General features: G+C 33.9%; 1 protein-coding gene across 2 annotated transcripts in view; it reads right to left on the bottom strand.

The window, feature by feature from the left end:
• Positions 1–16,693, bottom strand: part of LOC106464025 (lissencephaly-1 homolog) — a 69,608-nt gene that overhangs the window by 16,191 nt on the left and 36,724 nt on the right. For both annotated transcript variants that reach the window (XM_013924132.2, XM_022391672.1), the window contains 3 exons: positions 4,853–4,931; positions 4,094–4,168; positions 1,896–2,102 (listed from right to left, as the gene is read on the bottom strand). In XM_013924132.2, coding sequence (XP_013779586.1) covers positions 1,896–2,102; positions 4,094–4,168; positions 4,853–4,931 — 361 coding nt within the window. The remainder of the gene's footprint in view (positions 1–1,895; positions 2,103–4,093; positions 4,169–4,852; positions 4,932–16,693) is intronic.

The following is a 16,693-nucleotide window of genomic DNA, read 5'->3' as shown; positions in this document are numbered from 1 at the left end:
AGTAATCTTTAGGATCACACTTAAAACCGTGCTGTATAGCATTACTTATTTACTTGTGTTCAGCACTGAAGGCACACTAACTTTAGTCAAACTTTAAAAAACACAAATATAAAAACAACTAAATATCTCCCTTAAATCCCACAGTGAAGGTGTGAATTAAACTCCACTTAGTAATCTTTAGGATCACACTTAAAACCATGCTGTATAGCATTACTTATTTACTTGTGTTCAGCACTGAAGGCACACTAACTTTAGTCAAACTTTAAAAAATACAAATATAAAAACAACTAAATATCGCCCTTAAATCCCACATTGAAGGTGTGAATTAAACTCCACTTAGTAATCTTTAGGACCACACTTAAAACCGTGCTGTATAGCATTACTTATTTACTTATGTTCAGCACTGAAGGTACACTAACTTTAGTCAAACTTTAAAAAACATAAATATAAAAACAACTAGATATCTCCCTTAAATCCCACAGTGAAGGTGTGAATTAAACTCCACTTATTAATCTTTAGGATCACACTTAAAACCGTGCTGTATAGCATTACTTATTTACTTGTGAATGCAAGGTTTTGCAACCTGTTGCCCACTGTCCATATTGGCGAGAGGTTCAGCACTAAAGGTACACTAACTTTAGTCAAACTTGTGTGGCACAGACTTTGTAATATTTTTCCATTAACGCAAGAAAATAAATGTAAACTAGAGTTACAAAATAAAAGGCATATTTCAATTTATGGAGTAATAATGAGTTTTGCTGAATACACAAGTTTGTGAAAATGAAATCAAGAGACTAGGTACAATGTAAAATACAAAAAAAGCACAATATTTATTACAACACAACCACAGTATATGTGCTTGCTTTGAATAATGGACTGTTGCTTGTAGTGGATTGGAACTACTCTCTCAAGACTGATCAAATAGAGATCATCTACCAGACTGTTTAAATTCAACAATATCAGATTCACCCAGAGCAACTAACACTACCCATGTGATTAATCATTCTCATTCAAACACAGTGGATGCCATAACCTTGAGAAACCACTTAAGGACACCACTGTCTACATTCCTGAACAATGTGCAGCATTATAGCCATGGCTCCCATATGCAGAACAGGTGTAACCTCAACAGAATGAGAAAGTAACAAAGGAAGCTAGGATGAAATCAACTTGACTTTCTTGACCATGTTATGTGAAAACTGCACATATAAAAATAATTACTTCATTAAGAAAAAAATACATTAATGGAAGAATGTAGAAAAGGCAGACATGATTATATACCATAAAAGTTCCAAATCCTTACATTTTGTAGAGGCAATTCTAAACCTTTGTTTCTATACTTTGTATTCACGAGTCTCCCTTAACTACAGTACCAAAAAAAAGTTGAAGTTAATGATTTTAAGTACACCAGTTTTTCAAAATGTAAGTTAAAGCCAGTTTTAATTCAAATCCTTAATACAGTTTTTCTAGCAAGAAAGTCTGTACAAACATTATAGCACAAAACAAAAGGTAAGATTATTTAATTCTATTTTTATAATTAAGTATACAAAAAACATTTAACACTCATGGCAAACTAAAAATTTTAACTAGTAATTTTGTTTTCTTTTTTTTAATTTCATGTATACATTCTTTATGAGTAAAAACATAAAATACTTTTTTTCTCTTTCGGAGTGAGGCAAACAGAGTGAAAATTTACGATACAAGTTTACGTAGTTTCATTATAACCTCTACTGTGACAAACACAATAAGGCTTCATACATTAGAAGCGATTATTTATTACCTTGATTGAGGCAAACAGAGTGAATATTTACGATACAACTTTACGTAGTTTCATTATGACCTCTACCGTGACAAACACAATAAGGCTTCATACATTAGAAGCGATTATTTATTACCTTGATTGTAGCATCTTCGCTGGAAGACACTATAAGGCTAAAAACAGGGTGAAAAATAACTCTGGTCACTGGTGATCGGTGCCCTGTAAGAGTATATCTCTCAGGGGGTCGAGGGATCCATTCCGAAGGGGATCTTTTCTCTCGAGTAGGAGCACCAGCTATATATTCTTTCTCTGCTTCAGCTAACTTTGTTTCTAAGTCCATAACCTAATATAGAAACAAAGAGATAATATAAATACCATTACTCTTTAATATGTATTAGATTCGTATCATAAACAACAGGATTACACTACAACTTAAATCACCTCTACATTTCATCAGAATAATGAATTTAAAAACATTACAACAATTGTAATGTCATACTATAAAGAGATCCATGTTTCCAGGTTACTTTAAAAAACGTTTATACAAATTAGTCAATTTTTCTCTATGTCTCTAAATAAAAATCCAACACTGCTAAGTTTTAAATGTGTTTCATGGTTTGCGGCTGAAGGTTCATGGATTTAACTGTAACCTTCTCAAGATCATTTACTTACACGTAAACAAACAATTATGTACGAAAATCGATGTTACAACCTAAATAAAGTCATTTACTGTGATCGCTATGTGTACGGGATGGGAGAAAAGTTACTACATCGTTGGTATTATACTGTTGATACTAAAGACAATATTACAAAATCAACTGAAACCATTTTAACTTATTATTTGTTTCAGAGTGACAGTCAAAAATCAAACTGTTTCAAATGAAACAACTGTATAATCACTTTCTCTCCACCCTGTACACTATTTTCACAGTTACTATTTTGCATTTTTTACCTTATCCAGCATGAGAGAAAACAAAACAACCTAATGTAAAGTTAAAACCATGTGACCACCCCATCTGATCATCCTTTCCCTCAGGAAAAAAAAAAAAAGAGTACAAATATAATATATATCCAATGTTTTATTATACAGTGTGCATGATGTTCATGTTATGTAACTAAATAAACTATTTTACACATTTTACTTTTGAGTAAGTTTGCCTTCCAGGAATAACAGCAGTTTAAACAATGTTCTAAAACATTGGTTCTCAAGCTTTAAGTTTGCCTTCCTGGAATAACAGCAGTTTAAACAATGTTCTAAAGCAGTAGTTCTCAAACTTTAAGTTTGCCTTCCTGGAATAACAGCAGTTTAAACAATGTTCTAAAGCAGTGGTTCTCAAGCTTTAAGTTTGCCTTCCTGGAATAACAGCAGTTTAAACAATGTTCTAAAGCAGTGGTTCTCAAGCTTTAAGTTCGCCTTCCTGGAATAACAGCAGTTTAAACAGTGTTCTAAAGCAGTGGTTCTCAAGCTTTTTTGTTCATAGACCATATGATTTTTTTTTTAAATCTCAGAAGATCACAGTGGTATCTATACACTATGCTGCCATTTCTTTTACACAAATGTGCAATCTTTCCACAGACCACAGATTGAGAATCTCTGTCCTAAATGTTTACAACAGGACTTCTGAACAATGTGTTCAGCCAATTGAAGGAGTACAAGAAGATACTACGTTTAGAAAAGATATCCTGTCCTGAAGGTACCAGTGAAACTAGCTTTTAGTCTATGTATAGATGGAGTTTTCTTAGTGTATAATTTATGCTTATTTCTGATTTATCAATAACCCTATAATAATAATGAACTGTTCTAGATACACCCAAGTTTTAAGGATAAATGATCAATGATTTTCTATTCCTGTAGCAGTGGTACTTGTTCTGTTTAACTTTACTTACTCAACCACAGTAGTATCCTGTCACCTAGCAGCAGACCTGGCAGTAGCCACTGTGTAGCTCCAAGTAAGACACAAAGTGAGAAAACCCTCATCATATTATGATGAAATTGGTGCATTCATTAATGGGTCAATCATATGATTTTTGGATTTTTCAGCTTCATCTTTAAGAATTGCTCATACAAATATATATATATATATATATATATATATATATGCAGGTCCCTTCCTAGGCAATGGCCTTTAGCAGCTGCCTCACCTTCAGACTGGCTATACTTGACAGCACTGTTGGGATAAGTTCCCAATATAGCAAGGACACCTTGTCTTTAAGCATTTTTATTTTCTATTTGTAAAAAGATGAAGTAATATGTATAACAAATTGGGCCTGTTACAACAGAAAGTTTACATAATTTTGGTTGTTAATTTTTCATGAACAAAAGATCTTTTAAACCTTTTTCTGTAGTCTGATGACTGAAGTCCACTTTTTCTCTAAAAGTCCAACATATTTCTTGTCTATTTCTCCAGGCTGCAAGAAAAGAAAATACAAACTTCTTGAAGATCTACAGTTAAGGAAAGGTGTTCAGTGATAGAGACTTGTAAACTATTTTAGTCTACCTTTCTTTACAAAAATCTCAGCTCTAATACTCTTCGGATCACAGTGCTTCTATAAACATGTGTAATACAATTCTAGCCGATGTTGGCTAAGTATTTGATGAAAGATCACAGCTTGTTTTATAACATTCTGTGTTAAGTATACCAGATACAAAAACAAACTGTTCTGAAGTGTTTGTGTCTTTTAAATATTCAAGTTTATTGCACTGTTTGTCTTACCATGTACATAATAAAAAGACAAAACTCTAAATATTTACATTACAACTTACTTTAAAGTGTAATCAAGGATTAACGTACGTTAAACAAAATCAGCTGTTTCAAATATCATAACTTAATACAACCACTTTTGTTACAAAATATGAACACTAAACCTTCATCATACTAGTTACCACAGTCATCATACTTAAATTATATTTAAAGTGCTACTAAACTGATTTTATTTTCACATTTTTGAATGTGTATATAAGATATGAAAAATATATGGTTCCTTTTTTCTTAAATCCTTTCTTTACAGTTTCAAGGACTAAACTACCTACACATCTAGCAAGCATATCAATTTGTGGAAAAAAAGACAATTTGGGGGGATTTTAACATTTACCATATCTGCTTCTTTCTTCAAACATTCTAAAGCTTCCATATATCCACTTGATGCAAGATAATCTGCAATGGCTTTATTTCTGTACAAGAAAGACAAACAAATTAGCTCCAAGTTCATCAAAGAAGTAACAACTCAGATTTTTAGTACTTTATTTATAAAAAAAAATATGCAAAAACCAAATTTCCAACTAACCTTTCCCCAGCATCTCCAAGAAAGAAAAAAAAAAGATTTATTTTAGGCGTTCTTAATTCAATCAACTACACTTTACGATTGCTTTATATACTTTGAAACTCATGCATTAACAATATACAGAACCTAAATGTTTCATACCTTTACTTAAGAATCTGCGCAGGAATGATGATGTTTTTTTCTGCAAAGTACGAGATGACTAGTGTACAATCATATACTTGATTTTTGAGTAATATACAGACGTGATTTTACTTTGCACCAGAGGATGAACAAATAATACATTCTTTTGGTTAATTCTAAACCATAGCCTTCATTGCATAATACTCTCTTCTTCACTTCTTCATTACATGTGTATTTACGTCAACTGTCAGTTTCCTCTGTGTAGATGTTTGTACTAACAGCAATATTGTGTGTTTATTTAAGTATAGGTTTGGCACACTAAGAGAGTTGCTCCAGTGCCTACCCAACTTAACTCGTAAAAGGTACCATCTGACGATATTCAGTCCCAACACTTACAAACCCACTTGTAACACACAAAATTAATTTTTTGTGACCCAGTGGCCCACCTGATAAACAGAAGCTAATTATAAAAGACCCACCTGTAAACAGAGTTAGCACAACAATCTCTGATGCCCCCTACCCATCAACAACTAGGGGCACCAATACTTCACCCCTTACCTTAACACCTTCCTGCCATAAAATTACATGAAACAATCAAAAAGATGGTTTTTTTATCTATCTAAGTTACAATTTAATGTATTATTCTACTCAGGTAACATTAGTAGGGTTAAGCTGTTGGAGGAGTAAAATATTCTTGCTCCAGGTCCTTCACAATACAGCAATACTTCACCCCTTACCTCAACACCTTCCTGCCATAAAATTACATGAAACAATCAAAAATATGGTTTTATCTATCTAAGTTACAATTTAATGTATTATTCTACTCAGGTAACATTAGTAGGGTTAAGCTGTTGGAGGAGTAAAATATTCTTGCTCCAGGTTCTTTACAATACACCAATACTTCACCCCTTACCTCAACACCTTCCTGCCATAAAATTACATGAAACAATCAAAAATATGTTTTTTTTCTCTATCTAAGTTACAATTTAATGTATTATTCTACTCAGGTAACATTAGTAGGGTTAAGCTGTTGGAGGAGTAAAATATTCTTGCTCCAGGTCCTTCACAATACACATATCCCCGTTTCCTTTCTGCTTATAATCTTACCTACATAGCAAAGACAAAAATGAGAAACCCTATAACCCAAGCCTTTTTGAAAAGTAGACCTTTTGAAAGTGCACAAGTTATAGGTTGGATTTTTCATTTTTATCTTTCACTGGTTTTTTTCAACCTATGTGTTTTCTTAATATCATGAATGAACCTACATAATAAAGATATTTTGAAATTATTAATACTTCCAACTTGAGGAATAAAGAATACATTTTTCAAGATTATGCTAAGTACTTATGAGCGAAACTGACGAAGAATGTATAACAACATTCAAACTACACTATATCCAATTTTGCCCCATAGCAGCATTCAACCGGACCGGCTGAATTACGACACACACACAGTATTGGTTGAGACACTATTTATATTATCAACCTGTACAAACAACTGTTATGGGGATGTTAAATTATTAAATTTAATCCAAATTTTATTTTACTAATTCAGTGGTGACTGGTGAATAATATCATATCAAGACACAACAATATGACACATCCAGTTAGCCAGAGATCCTGTGTTCGTATCCTGGTCCCACTTTAGAATTTTCACTGAAATATTTATTATTAATTATTATGATAATATTACTATTTCATAATTTTCTATCAAAATTTAAATACATACACACAAATATTTAAGTATGATTAGTCATCTATAGCACTTGGTAGAATGGTGGTATTTCAGCCTACTAATTGCCCGACCATAACAACACAACCTAGTATGATGATCATACTCATAGTAAGGGGCTTTACAAGTGAATATTTAGTATCGTAAAAGAGAGATTTACTTCATACAGCCTGAAATTAAATATATATATAAAATTATCAGAATTGGTAGGCAAGCCAATTATAGGAAAAATAGAAGGTTTGATGTGTAGTGTTGAATGTTAGTTTCAAAAGTTACAACAATAACTTAAATAATACTAGTTAAATTGGCTAACAATAGTCCTTCCAAGGCTACCAAGATTAAATTCTATTTCATGTTCATTAGCATACAGTATAATTCAATGAAGGTTTTCTTACATTTCATTACAGATCTGTACAAAACATACAGGAGGGACTGGCTAATTTAGCCTAATTAAAAAAAGGCTTATTAAATTACATTATGGGTTTGTAGAAAACATAATATATCCTTATTTGTTTAAATTAAATCTTTTTATTAGTATAGAAAATAAGTGATTTACGGTATACAGTTTTGTGAATGGTCACAAACGAACAGCAGAAAAATCTAATCCCTAAGGATTATTCTCAGCTTCCCATAACATACACGTAAATAAAAGTAACAAAATCAAGATGTATTTACATTCTGTTATTTTTTCTACGAAAGAAGAAATAAAATTTCTTTCAAATTCATAAGTACATTGTGCACGTGAAGAACACGTGCATTGCCAGAGCGCGCACGGTGACTCACGTTTTAGTAGCGAGTGAAACACGGTAGACATATGAAATCGATTGGCCTCGTGTCTGTTCCGGCTTCAACCGGTAACTTGGTTGGAGTTCTATAAATGCACATATAACTATAACTTTTTTTCACTTCGGACATCTACTCTTCATATAAAGTACGACTTGATAATACTTATATGCTCAAATGGTACAGCACGTAATACTTCAGCGTCAAATCTATTAAGGATATTTTGATTTAATATTTTTCATTAAAAATAATTTATAAACAACGAATCAGGTATTTCAGGCGAGCTCTACATTACAGCATCAACCTAACAATTTGAATACCTTTACATCGCTAAAATAATAATAAAAATAATATCCTTAAGGTGACGTGTGCCAGACATTTTTGTGTGCTTTAAAGCTTGGAAAACGTAATGCAAATACACGAGTTTGTAAGTTAGTTTGTTTGCTTGTAGTTAAGCGCAAAGCTACACAAAGGGCTGGCTATCTGTGCTCTGGCCACCACGAGTATCGAAACCCGGTTTCTAGCGTTGTAAGTCCGCAGACACGCCGCTGTGCTACTGGGTGGGGGGTGAGGGGAGATACTCTAAGAATTCCGAGTCTTACAAACACTTAAACCTTTCTGACTGTCTAAAATTCGATGACGAGGAACCCACTTTGAGACTAATAATGGTTGGAGACGGCTTGAATGGGTAATGACTGTCTAAAAATTAAGAAATTTCATATTGATCAACTTCTGGTAAAACGAGTACCTTACATAAACATTTTGGTGCTACAATGATTTCTCTAGTGTATAATACCACCAGTACTACCATATTAAATAAAACCGTCGTGTAGCCAGACAACAAAATTTCTTTATTATAACTCGCTCACAACAGCTACAATATTTCACGTGCGATACATTCCGACTAGAAAAATCGACATATCCACCAGCTGCTGCTGCTCATGCGCAGCTGGCAAGCAAACAACTTGGGACACCCAAATGTCGATAAGACTTGCGTGACAGACACTTAATTAAATAAAAATTATTCTCACACACAAAAAAAAAATTACAGACGTTTTAACTGTTAATGATAATTAGTATTCATTTAAAAACTAGTAACAAAAAGGGAAAAGCAGAGTAAGAAAGAAGACGTGTAGTTTTTATTTATTTAACCGAATCTTCAAGGTACACCACCCACACAATAAAAGTTTGATTATAAATATTCCGATGTTGCTTGTAAAGAGCTAAGCACTGGTTTATTTTACTTCCTTCTTGGGTTGTTTTTATCAAGTTAAACGTTTTAAATGAACTGCTTGCACAAGTAAACACGACTTGTTTTCTTTTTTTATGCGGCGAATTACAGCTACTACTACTACTAGACTGAATGTAATAGGGGAAAACTACATAATTGGTCGTCCGTGTCATATTTGCGTAAAAGTTATGCTATTATCTTAGTCTAATTACGTGAAAGTGGGTTTGTACTTATTCTAAAACTTATGAGCGAAAGAAAAGAATAATATATCAACCACAATACATCTGCTATATCCCGTGCCGAAGAGGCCTTTCGCCTAATACCAGGACTCAACGGGCCGTCTGGGATACGAAAGACATAGTTGTGATATATGCGCTATTTAAATTATTGATTTCCAATGACAACAACTGTTATCAAGCCAACCATCGATCCCATCGGGAGAACGCTTCAACAGTGTCCCTAGACCACAAAAACTATGAATTACCACGTATTTAGCAGTGTCCCTGGGCCACAAAAAACTATGAATTACCCCGATTTTAACAGTGTCCCTGGGCCACAAAAAACTATGAATTACTCCGTTTTAACAGTGTCCCTGGGTCAGAAAAAACTATGAATTACCCCGTTCTAACAGTGTCCCTGGGCAACAATAACTATGAATTACTACGTATTCAACAGTTTTTATTGATAGTTTTACTATTTATCCCTGTATTTGTTAACAGTTAAACCCACCTTTTCACACAATGATTATGTTTATCCAATTTTGAAGATCGTAATGATAACACTGCAGTTTTATTGGTGGACTGTCCGGTTGAAATAAATAGTTATCTCCCTTTATCTGAAGATGGCCGGATACAGAAAGATAAAATAGTCTGGTAGAATAAACATGCAAACGCGGACGGACACGCACAGAGATGACAAAATCTAAGTGGTCTGAATTTTGTGGCAATGTTTTTGATTGTTATATTATTCATACTCCCTTAAAACATGACAGCGTATACAACACTGCACACACTTTTAAATTGCAAACTCTTACGTATTAAACAATTAATGAGACATCTTAGCTGTATAACTGAATAAAACAAAAGTTTTATAAATTTAGATATAAATTTCGTTGTTTTCCGTTTCAACCTTGCATGTTTAACGGCGCACCCTGTCATTATAAATTTTTTGAATCATTTACACGACGTCATCAATTTTATCGTAATAACAGAAGTAAGATTTCAGCTGGCGCCACGAATTCTGGCCGAGACGTATGTCACGTGCATTTCAGAAGTCACTATCAACAATAAACTCATTTAAATGCCCTAAAGCGAAGCCTTATTAATGCCAGTTTCTTGACGGGTTCAACGATACAAAATTCAAGTTAAACAATACTGGTTTTGTGTGGCAAAGTTCAATACTAAATAATAATCAGAACGGCTATCGTGGCATATAAAGTAATTAAAATGGGCTATATCGCTTCAGTAAAACTATATACAGTTTCAGGAGAAATAAAAGAAGGGTTATTACACAAGCACGTGCATATGATAAACAAACTAAAGCATCTGACCTCTAACTCCAAAATTAGCAAGTATCCAACAACATGAAAGATCATTCTGATATATCGCTCGGTTATTTTGTGGAAAACATTCGAGTGCACGTAGGACATTTTCTAAACCTACTTTTCCACGACGTAATTACACACTGTAGAATTAGTGGTTTATAATTTATTGTTCAATAACACATTACAATGGTCTACAGCATTGACTTTAAAACCATCTTCTTTTTTTTTTACAGCACTGATTACAAACTATATGTCAGGTGTGTTTTATTTCATTGTTTAATCAACAAACAATGGAATCCGTAACACATCGTTTAAGCCTAGTTTTCCAGAGTATCAGTAACAAACAATGTGCATGATCTGGTTGTCCTTTGATTTTGAATCGTCGATCAGTGAAACCCGTGGCTAATCTTTAAGCTATTTTCCAAGATATTGATTATAATTTTTTGGCATATTTGTTGTTGTTTTTTTAACTTATTTATTTAGTTATCGAGCAGCGAAATCTGTGGCCGATATTTTAAACTATTTTTCAGTACATTAATTGCAAACCAGATCTAGTTACTCGATCGTTCAAATCCTCGTGAATCGAAATCCGTGAATAATTTTTAAGCGATTTTCCACGACGTTGAATACAATACTTCTGCTACATTTGGTAGTTTTTAATTATTTAATCTTCGTTAAAGTCCATACCTCATTTGTACATTTTTCACAATGAAGAACCGTTTGTTAATTTTGGTGATGTAAGTATGCTGCATACCTGTATAAGTAAAAATAATCGTAAATTTTAGCGTTCAACAACAAAATACCATGAATTCAGTAAACGTGAAAGAAATCTTGTTCTATTTTATTGCAAAGCTGCTAAGGCTCTTAATTTTAAATTACTAAACAGGGGGAAGATAGCCACTCAGCAGCACATTATCATCCACCACCCACGCTAGGGGGTTGACTGTTACTTTTGTAACCCATCCACTGCTTAGTGGAAGGGAATATTTTCTAAAATCGCACGGATTCACCAATTCAGAAGTATGGGGGCTCTTCCTTAAGGTCCAACCAGATGACAGGAATTGTATTATACAACCATAGCTGTTGTAGAAATACCAAACCATAATTGCTGTAACGAGATATGGTATTAATTTCAAAATTATTCCTGAACAAGCAAAGCTACCTGTCCCCAGTGACGGGTAAAGTTTAAGTTAATCTGGTTTGGTTTGTTTTGAATTTCGCGCAAAACTACACGAGGGTTATCTTCACCAGCCGTCCCTAATTTAGCAGTAAAAGACTGTATGGAAGGCAGTAGTCATCACCACCCACCGCCAACTCTTTTGCCAACGAATAGTGGGATTGATCGTCACATTATAACGCCCCCACGGCTGAAGGGGCGAGCATGTTTGGTGGGACAGGGATTCGAACCAGCGACCCTGAGATTGTGAGTCAAGCACACTAACCACCTAGTCATGCCGGGCCTTAAGTTAATCTACCAACTTAGATGATTCCATGGACTTTAAAAGATTAATTGTGTTGCACTCTTAGTTTCACTCAGAACTAAAGCTCTGAGATACATATACCGCCCATCGCAAAAAGTAATTGTTGAGCATTTCAGTCATGCTAAGAGCAACTCAATAATAACATACGATAAATATACATTTTTATTCTTTAAATTACGTCACATTTTGAAGTGTGAATCAGTGTGATTAATTCCTAACAATTTAGTGTATAATAGATATCCTGCTTGCGAAATAAAATTTGGCATCAACGATATTCACGCCTGTTCTCCCGAAATTACCAAAGTGAATGTTGAACTTTGCCTGCGTGCGCAGCTTTTCAAACGCACCGCGGGAAGCGGCCGCGGTAAACACCACGGTTCGCAATATATATATATATATAATATTATACAATAAACAACACAGATCACGTGGTGTATTTTCTGACCACTTTCATATTCATCACCTATATTTATACGTTTTAACAATGCAACTTAAGAAATATGTAAACAGTCTCTCAGCATACGTGAACATTTACTCCAAAAAGCATGAACAAAATTTTAAAGTTTAGTTTAATATATTGATTTATTTCGACATTACTATGCAGTTCATAGTATTATTTCAACTATTTTGTGTCAATTTATATTTAAAAAAATATAAATTGTTGTCATTAATATTACTCTCACGCGGTTCAAATATTTAACTGACAGGTGTATTTATAGCACTATCTACGTAGGACTTCAATATAGTGTCGCTATACTGGCCAGGTCAAAGACCCCAAAATTCAGAACGCATATAGTTAGCAAAATCAGCTGTTTGTGGCTATATGATTTCTGTTAGACAATATATTGATGACATGATAATATACACAGGTTTCTTGTTAAGATATACAGTGTTTCAAATTAATTACCAAAAGTTCAGCTTCCTGGGGTTTATGTAACCCTAAACAGTAAATATCAAACACCTGAACGGAATTTGTGAAAAATTAAATACAGACCACGCACAATTGGAGACTTGTATAGTCGGAAAATTTGTATATTCAAAACAAACACAAAAATACACATCTGTCCCCCAACAATTGAAAATGCAACAATCCAAACTAACAAAACAATTTGCAAGTCGTGGCCTATAAATTTATTTCAAATTTCCAATATCTGTCGTTACACTATGTACAGTGACATTAAAACCTAATTTCAACTCACCAATAACTTGACAGCCTGAGTATCAAGCAAGAAACCTGTGTACCTTAATCCAGTAAATACATGAACATCTGACAAGTCTGAACAAGTCATTAACACATTTACGGTATAATCTAAACCTGAATTTAAACATAATAATTAAAAAAAAAGACAGCTTATATATAAACGTAGTTGGACTCTTCAACCTGTACGGTACGGTCAGAGAACCCTAGCATTCAAGTACAGTTGTCCCTAAATTTGAGCTACTAACTAGGAAGGTAACTAGACACCGGCAGCAGCTGCCGCGAAAAAGGCTTTGAACCGAATGACGAGGTTTCCTGTCATTTTAATTAATGCGTCTACAGCTGAAAGTGCGGAATATATTCAATGGCATCATGCCTCGAGCCCTGGGCCCTTTGATCTACAGTTCACCATGTTCGGACAACTTAAATACAAAAACTATATGTATACAGTACACTATTCAATTTTTCTAAACAGTTAGTCTTTATATATTTTGACCGTAATACTTTACACACACAAATAAATCAATGTTTACGTTCTTAAATCTGCACTTGAAGATTGGTGAAAACTGACGAAATAACCACCATTTATTCGAGTCATATTTTGGTATAAAAAGCGCATTTGGTAAAGACATTACTGACATAAAACTGTTCATAAATACTGTTCAGAATATGTTTTTGATAGTTAACGCTTTAATATTTTTAATGTGTCAAAAATACACATACACTTCGCAATATTTTCATTTGAGAAATAACCAAGAAACATGACGTGTTCTGAAACGAAAAGAAGAAACTTCTTTAAAAAACACTGTTAATAATAATTCAGTTGTGTAGACGCGGTGCTCTTGACGACCGTGAAGAACGGGCTAACACCTGTTTTAACATTAAGCACTGTCTACAGTTATTAACTACTATCTGTATAGTTCAACGTGCTGTTTGAATGTGAACAGTGACCACAGCGAACACGGTATATTCCATCCTTCCACCCTAAGTGATAGGTTTGTTTTTTATACTGGTCTGTGTGTGGGAACTAAGTAACACGAACTGTTTACTGTCTGCAGAGTTTCATCGTTACGTTAAGAAGAGAAACACGAGAATAAAATGTACAGAGTGCCTTTGGTGACAGAGAAAAATGCTCGTTCTGAGATTTTGTACTTCAATAACTGCATAAACGTGCAAGATTATCAAGTTTTTAGGTAACACTTAATTGACTTGAAATTCTATAGCTACCACCGCAAGCTTAGATTCCTGACTACAAAAGGGGGGGTTCTGACTACAAAGGGGAGGGGGATAACCGAGTACTGTTAACATCTATTTATATCTACCACCGCAAGCTTAGATTCCTGACTACAAAGGGGGGGGAGGATAACTGAGTGATTACTGTTAACATCTATTTATAGCTACCACAGCAAGTTTAGATTTCTGACTACAAAGGGGAGGAGGATAACTGAGTGATTACTGTTAACATCTATTTATAGCTACCACAGCAAGTTTAGATTTCTGACTATAACGGGGACAACTGAGTGATTAATGTTAACATCTATCCTATAACTACCATAGTAGGTTTAGATTTCTGACCACAAGGGGGGGGGGGACAATGAGTGATTAATGTTAACATCTTATCAAAGCAAGTTACCTACACAGATCATAACTGAATATCAAACTGAGTATAGTTAGCTAATTATATTGTTCTTACATATAAAAATTATAATACATCATTCTCCTGGTGACGATATTTTCGGCCGTAATCCCAATATCATATATATCACAAGGTTCCAAGCATACTAGACCTAGGTTAGTCCTAAATCCGTACGCTAAGTTAACAATGTGAAAAACCCTTTATAATAAAAATAAAACAGAATAAGAACAAAATCATCACAAAAAATTTCGAAATTATAAAATGGGACATGTTAAGACATTTTAGACGAATTACAAGATTTCAAATAATACGTTTTCAGAAAGTAAGCCATCCTCCTCATAACCTCAAATTGGCTTACAATTAACTTCCTCAAATGCATAAGAGAGGTGCCAAATTTTTAGTTTGTTTGTTGTTAAGCGCAAAGCAACACGATGGGTTATCCGTGCTGTGCTCACCATAGGTATCGAAACCCGACTTTTAGCGTTACAAGTCCTCAGAAATAACGCTGAATCACTGGGAGTCAGCGACAAATTAAAGTTCACATTGTATAACATTAAGCAGTGTCTGTAGTTAAGATATTTGTAATTACTTATACAAAAATATCCGTTAAAATGTTTTATATACTGACACGAAAAGCAACGCCAAAGTAATTTGTACGGAGTTTACATTACATAAAAAAATATTTGAACATAAATTAAAAAAAACACAAATATGACGATAAACAATGTAATCAGAGTCGGAAGTTTGTCGGCAACACAGCCAATTGATAAAATAATAATAAAGTAATTAAAATAACTAATGAGAAACAATTGTGAAAGCACAGTAAAAGTAGTCTGAACAAACCTTAGTTTATTTGTTTAATTGGGAAATTCGTTGGTCAGTTGTGTTCACTACTGCCCTCTACTATAGCACTGTCGTGTCTAAAGTATTATAAAAGCTTTACAATCTTGAACTTAATAAAATTTCTTGTCGTCTGATCAAGTGTGGTTTTATTATTTTGATTTAAAAATGATTAAAGTAAAAACACGTCCTGTTTGTCGAGATTACCTAATGAACGTTTATTATTTTTCATAAGCTGTTGTTTGTTTCTTTCTTTCGGAAAATCGCACAAAACTACACAAAGGCTAACTGTACTATCCGTCCCTAATCTTAAACTGTTAGAAAGAAAACAGCTAATCAGCCTCCGCCAACTCTTGGGCTGCACTAATCGAAGAGCAGGATTACCGCCACTCTTATAACGCACTCACGGCCCCAATGAGCAAAGCGCGATTTTGTGGAAACTTGAACCTCATATTCACAGCCCAGCACAGTACGACCACGCCCTGTCCGTTAGATGTCGCTATTTACAATAATATTAATGTTTTGTCTAAGATATTTATAAACGGACAATTTCCTTGTCTTCTAATTTTCACACAAAGCTACACAAAAGGCCATCTCTTGACCGAATATTGGAATTTAATGGTTACTCTTAAAGTATAATAGCTGCCCAAAATGTGAAATAGTTCGGGGCATTCTAACCATAAACCACGCCCTTTAAAGACGATTATGGTCATGGTTAATTCTCCGTTTTTGTACTAAGCTGTTGTACGCCTATCCTAGTCTTAACTGATTTAAATGTACAGGGTGTCCATAAAGTCCGGGGGCATTGGGAAATGATCTAATTTTTTTTTATTATGACCTATATATATATTATAACCTAATTTTCTTTTTTATTAGACGTAGAAATCTAAAGGAGGTAAATATGGCATTGATGGAATTGCCCTATATCTCAAGACCTCGTGGACACCCTGCTGTCATTTTGTGTCACAACTGGGGAGTAAAAAATTAAGACGAGTACTGTCATTTTGTCACTAAAAATTAAGACGAGTACTGTCATTTTGTGTCACTAAAAATTAAGACGAGTACTGTCATTTTGTGTCACAAAAATTA

This window comes from Limulus polyphemus, unplaced genomic scaffold (assembly GCF_000517525.1).
Source record: "Limulus polyphemus unplaced genomic scaffold, Limulus_polyphemus-2.1.2 Scaffold1543, whole genome shotgun sequence".
In the NCBI taxonomy this organism is placed as follows: domain Eukaryota; kingdom Metazoa; phylum Arthropoda; class Merostomata; order Xiphosura; family Limulidae; genus Limulus; species Limulus polyphemus.
This window is presented reverse-complemented; position numbering and strand designations above follow the sequence as displayed.